This window comes from Garra rufa, chromosome 6, assembly GCF_049309525.1.
Source record: "Garra rufa chromosome 6, GarRuf1.0, whole genome shotgun sequence".
NCBI lineage: Eukaryota > Metazoa > Chordata > Actinopteri > Cypriniformes > Cyprinidae > Garra > Garra rufa.
The window spans coordinates 5,816,374-5,822,069 of NC_133366.1; the positions used below are offsets into that span (position 1 = coordinate 5,816,374).

Sequence of the window (5,696 nt, forward strand, 5' to 3'; positions counted from 1 at the left end):
GCCAGTAGAGCTATAAGTGCATGTGTTAAAACAGTCAGTCATTTGGCTGCTGTTGATCTGATGAGCTTCAATACTGTAAGACAGACACACTTGTGCAATGAAAACGGACTTCTATAGATGAAGCTCATTTAACACATGATTTCTGACATTTTTTTATTATCAGAATGAGTTATTAAGAGCAATTTTCTGTGCTATGTTGATGAAACAGGAAGATGAGATGTCACTGGGCTTGTCCATTTTATAAATATCCAATAGTTGTCCTCTACGTCACAGCCTTGAACATGATTTGCTCATTTGTGGTGGTTTAGGGGAGGGACTTTCTCACTCATCAGAGCATTTGATTGGATAAACATCAGTGTATCACCAGATCTTGAATACTTTTGGCCCATTTTCTCAGAAGACAGTGTGTAGATATGATAGAGGTTATGTGTCAAACGACTTTATTAGCATAAAGATCTCAGAGCTAATAGACATGAACTAAAAGCCACAAAACTCACATTTTAATAACACAGCATCTTTAAATCAACATTATTTATTTTTAGTCTTAATTGTCATCTGTCTATTTGATAGTGCAGCATGTTTTCCATCACCAACTTTAGTCCAGTTTCACTTCTGTCTCTGAATGTGTTTATTTCTGTAACATCTTCCATCGAAACTGAAGTAATTCACACTGAGGTCATTTATCAGATGGTGAACTGTAGTTGTGTAAATATATAATGTTAAAGCTCAGTCAGCAGAGCAAAACACCTGAAGTGATGTTTAACGGGGATACAAGCGCTTTCTTATTTTACAATGTAGTCCTGCTATTCAATCATAATTGATCATTTTACTCTGATCTACTGAACTAAAACATAATTGTGCAGCTTCACAATGGACTAAGTATTGTTTTACGGAGTTGAAGTGCTCAATATTATCAAATTCTGAACCTAAAGATTATTTTACTTTAGTTTTAATCTAGTAATTGTCCAGTTGTTCTCTTGTTGAGGGAGGGACACTGATATTGCTGCAACTATGTGTAAAAACAGTGTTAACCACACAAACGGTGACGTCTAGAGCTATAAGTGGATGTGTTAAAACAGTCAGTCATTTGTCTGCTGTTGATCTGATGAGCTTCAACACGGTAAGACAAACACACTCGTACTTCAATGAAAACTAATGATAATTGCTCATATAACATACATATCCAAACATGAGAAATCTTAAGAATAGGGTGATGTACGGTGAAAGTTATGATTATAATAGTTGATTAATGCTGTATTATAGATATATTTGATGCTGATGTCGGTCAGAATGGCTCCTCGTCTTCCTCTGATCTTTCTGCTCATGATTCACGGTGAGTCTCTGTTACATTCACATTAGAAACACTCTGATAGACGTGAACTAAAGACCTTAAAACTCACACTTTAATGTCATTGGGTATTTAATATTTAGTACCTCAGCTATCAGTAAATCTATCAATCCATAATCAATCAAGTCTTAGTCCTTTTTTTTCATTTATTTCATTGTTTGATAGAGCATGACTGATTTCCTGGTTCTTTTCACTCCTCTGTCTCTGTGCCTTTATTTATGAACTTCACATCATTTAACACTTTACATAGTTTCTGTTTTCAAATCGAAAAAAAAAAAGTATTGTCATCTGTTCATGGTTTGTTGTAACTAATAAATCAACATTTTCATCCTGATGAATTGTGTGTTTCAGGGTTTTCTAGTGCTGATTGGGGTGTGAGTTACAGTCATTCACACATCTGTGCACTAAAGGACTCATCAGTGATAATGAGCTGCACTTATACATACCCTACTGGACATCAGATCAAGAATGTGTTCTGGACCGAAAACACTGATAAAGAGCCTCCAGATCTGTCTGAAGACCCTGAATACAGTCAGAGGCTTCAGTATCTGGGAGATAAACAGCAGAACTGCACCATCAGACTGAGTCATGTGACACAGAAAGATGAACACATGTATTATTTCAGATTCACAACTAATAAAGATGGTGGCAAATGGATTGGTAAACCAGGAGTGACTCTTACTGTCACAGATGACACAGGTGGGGTTTGACTCTTCTTCTGTGCATTGTGTTGAATAATAATGAGTGTATGACAGCAGCACTAGATATAATGTGTGTGTTGTGTTCAGATCTTCAGGTGGAGTCTCCTGAGAGAGTGACAGAGGGAGATTCAGTCCGTCTGACATGTAAAAGCAGCTGCACTCTGACTGACAGAGCAACATTCATCTGGTACAGAAACTCACAGCCATTAACTGAGAGAAGAGACACAAACAATCAACTCCTGCTGCAGTCAGTCAGAAGAGAGGATGCAGGCAGATATAGCTGTGCTCTACATGGACACACTTACATCTCTCCTGCTGTTCATCTCAATGTCATGTGTGAGTATAGATTGAGTTTTTTCTCTTTAAAGATGTCTTTGGATAGCTAGCAGAGTTCAGGATTATATTTCTGATAAATGGTCAGTAGGTTTTGTGGGAGCTCTTGTTCTTTCATCAAAGTCATACAATTGTGTAATTTCTATCAACACTGCATCAGCGCTATTTAACACTCTGTATTGTGGAAACACACGAACAGTAAGCAGTGGTTAACACTGGGGACTTTGCTGTAAAGTACTACATAAATCTTACTTGTTTTATTTATGTATTACTGATGCATATGAAATATATTAATGTATGTTAAAACTATGTAATCTAAAGTGATGGAAAAATATGCAACTGAGAAACAACTTCAATATAAAGCAAAAGCTATAATAATAATAAAAGCAACTCTTTAGTGAGCCATTGACAGGACTGTGAGAAACTAAAATGTCGTCCTGTCACATTAACGACAAATCAGAAAATACTATGAAATACTGGGCCTTTTCAACAGTCTCTAAAAAAAAAAAAAAAAAAATTCACATGTAAGGTAACTATAAGGAAATTGTTTACAAATGTTGTCCTTTGTGTTAGATTTTGTCTAAGCAGTGGTTCAAGTGGTTCCCACAATGTATTAGATTTCTCTGATATATAAAATATGTAAGCTTGAGTTCTTATTGGGAGAAAAATGTATTGAAGGTAGCAGTGCAGAAGTTCTTCAACAGCCATGTTAGCATGTCATCCTTCAAATAATCGTAACCCTTGTAGGAGTCCTATAGCTTCAGTTCTGACTGTGAGAGAGAACTTTATACTTGAAGACAAGAGGTCTGCAAACAATAGATACTGTTAGGAGCTCCTGATGAAGATCCAATGTTCCTTTGTTATTCTATCTGTATGGACCATTTGGTTCACACCTTTACATTGTAAATGCATCTGACTGAATTGATACAACACATACAAATTAGGTATATATTTATTTCCATCTGATCTGTCTGGTAAACATTGCAGTAATTTGTACATTTGGGATTTATAAATTTGTGATGTCAAATTAATGCTTTGTATTTTTCTTCTGTGTTAGATGCACCAACAAGCGTCTCATTATCCATCAGTCCATCTGGTGAAATAGTGGAGGGAGATTCAGTGACTCTGAGCTGCAGCAGTGATTCAAACCCACCTGCAGAAATCAGCTGGTTTAAAGGACGAACATCTGTAGGATCTGGAAGAATCTACAGCATCTCAGAGATCAGCTCTGATCACAGTGGAGAATACAGGTGCAAGTCCATCAATAAACATGGAGAGAAATACTCTCATGCTGTGACTTTAAACGTCATGTGTGAGTTAATGGTGCTTTATTGGTTGTGACTACACATCATCTTAACATATTTTACGTCATAGCTTTTCATTGTTTATAATATTTATGTGTTTTCTGTTTTAGACCCACCCAGAAACATCTCAGTGTCCATCAGTCCATCTGGTGAAATAGTGGAGGGAGATTCAGTGACTCTGATCTGCAGCAGTGATTCAAACCCACCTGCAGAAATCAGCTGGTTTAAAGGAGGAACGTTTGTAGGATCTCGAAGAATCTACAGCATCTCAAAGATCAGCTCTGATCACAGTGGAGAATACAAGTGCAAGTCCAGAAATCAACACGGAGAGCAATACTCTGATATTGTGATTTTAAGCGTCATGTGTGAGTTAATGGTGCTTTATTGGTTGCTTTTGACTACACATCATCTTAACATATTTTACGTCATAGTTTTTCATTGTTTATAATATTTATTTGTTTTCGGTTTTAGACCCACCCAGAAACATCTCAGTGTCCATCAATCCATCTGGTGAAATAGTGGAGGGAGATTCAGTGACTCTGAACTGCAGCAGTGATTCAAACCCACCTGCTCTGAACTTCAGCTGGTTTAAAGGAGGAACGTTTGTAGGATCTGGAAATACCTACAGCATCTCAAATATCAGCTCTGATCACAGTGGAGAATACAAGTGCAAGTCCATCAATAAACATGGAGAGAAAGACTCTGATGCTGTGACTTTAAACATCAAATGTGAGTTTTATGAATAATATTCTATATTTCAACCACACGTTTGCTTCCTTATAAGTCAGTATATTTAGTCATATCTAGTCATGTTATTCATGCGGAGTGTCTTTTGTCTGTATTCCAGCAGTCAGATGTTTCTCATCTGTAGCTGTAGTTGTTGTATCTGCTGCTGCTGCTGCTGTTGGTGTTTTATTCGGTGGAGCATCAGGTGCTTTTGTGATGTACATTTGGTAAGACGTTCCTTTCAAAATAACTGCTGTATGTTTTTACTGTATTAATTTATTACATGTTGGTTAAGTGTTATGTTTAAGTAAAGTATTTCTGTTTACCACACATGTATGTATAACAGTATAAACTGCAGTTATTCCAGTAATTTGGGTGTTTTGTTTAGTGCTTAATTTAGTAATTAAGTTTATTAATGAATCTGTGAACAACTGTAAGAATTATTTCAGCTCTTTCAGTGCGTTGTTTATTTATCTTTTTTTTCTCTGATAGTCTTACTAAAAGGACAAACAGAAGATCTGCTATGAAGGAGTCTGTGGTGAGATAATCACAGTTATTTACAGCGTTTTTTTCTGCATGCAGAGATGTTTCCTACAGCCGCTACAGAGAGATTAAATTGCATGTTCAAACACCTGATGCTATAGTTCTGGATTGAGTAAAAAGTTCCTCTAAACATTAAAGTCAGTACAGTTAGACTATCAGATTTTAAACATCAACTCACAATGTTTGCATCCCTCTCTCTCTCTCTGCAGATCTCTGATCCCAATGAAGACACATATACAGCTCTGGAGCTCAAGTCCACGACCTCTGACCTGTACGACACACTCACAGTAAGTGAAACAAAGTCTCTCGATCTCTCAATAAAACTCTCTTCAGTTCTAGTTTGATTGTTGTATGTATCTTGTGGAAGGTTTCATAATGTTGTTGATGAGCTTCAGTCAGTTGTTCTTCATCTGATTGTTTGTTCAGATCAACAGGAAGATGCTGCAGTAAGAGGCGGAGCACAAAGGAACCAATCCTGAGCTCTGTGGGTGGAGCCACATATGATTGACAAAGATCCTTAGTGATGAGTCAATAAAGTGTTTTATTTCCTTATTGCTTAAATACATGCTGTAACAGTAGAGTAAATGAAAGTTAAAAGCTGGTGAATTGTTGTGTAAATATATTCTGTGAAATTTAGGTTAGCAGCAAAACACAGGTGATGTTCAGTGGTGGCATACAAGCTCCTGCTTTTAAATCATAATTAGTCATTTTACCCTGATATACTGAACAAAATCATAATTG

The 5,696-nt window shown here is 36.6% G+C and overlaps 1 protein-coding gene across 1 annotated transcript; it reads left to right on the plus strand.

The window, feature by feature from the left end:
* Window positions 1–1,272: 1,272 nt before the first annotated feature.
* On the plus strand, window positions 1,273–5,405 carry LOC141336771 (B-cell receptor CD22-like). Its single transcript, XM_073842498.1, has 10 exons — window positions 1,273–1,333; window positions 1,700–2,047; window positions 2,137–2,385; window positions 3,440–3,694; window positions 3,797–4,049; window positions 4,270–4,415; window positions 4,534–4,639; window positions 4,905–4,950; window positions 5,165–5,242; window positions 5,382–5,405. Exons 1-10 carry the CDS (start codon window positions 1,273–1,275, stop codon window positions 5,403–5,405), a joined length of 1,566 nt encoding a protein of 521 aa, XP_073698599.1.
* Window positions 5,406–5,696: the final 291 nt, after the last annotated feature.

Bases quoted from the DNA above. Each gene is read 5' to 3' on its own strand.
- LOC141336771 (XM_073842498.1), top strand. From the start codon at position 1,273: ATGCTGATGTCGGTCAGAATGGCTCCTCGTCTTCCTCTGATCTTTCTG. The intron at 1,334-1,699 runs GTGAGTCTCTGT...TGTGTGTTTCAG, and splicing joins CTTTCTGCTCATGATTCACG to GGTTTTCTAGTGCTGATTGG. The intron at 4,640-4,904 runs GTAAGACGTTCC...TTTCTCTGATAG, and splicing joins GCTTTTGTGATGTACATTTG to TCTTACTAAAAGGACAAACA.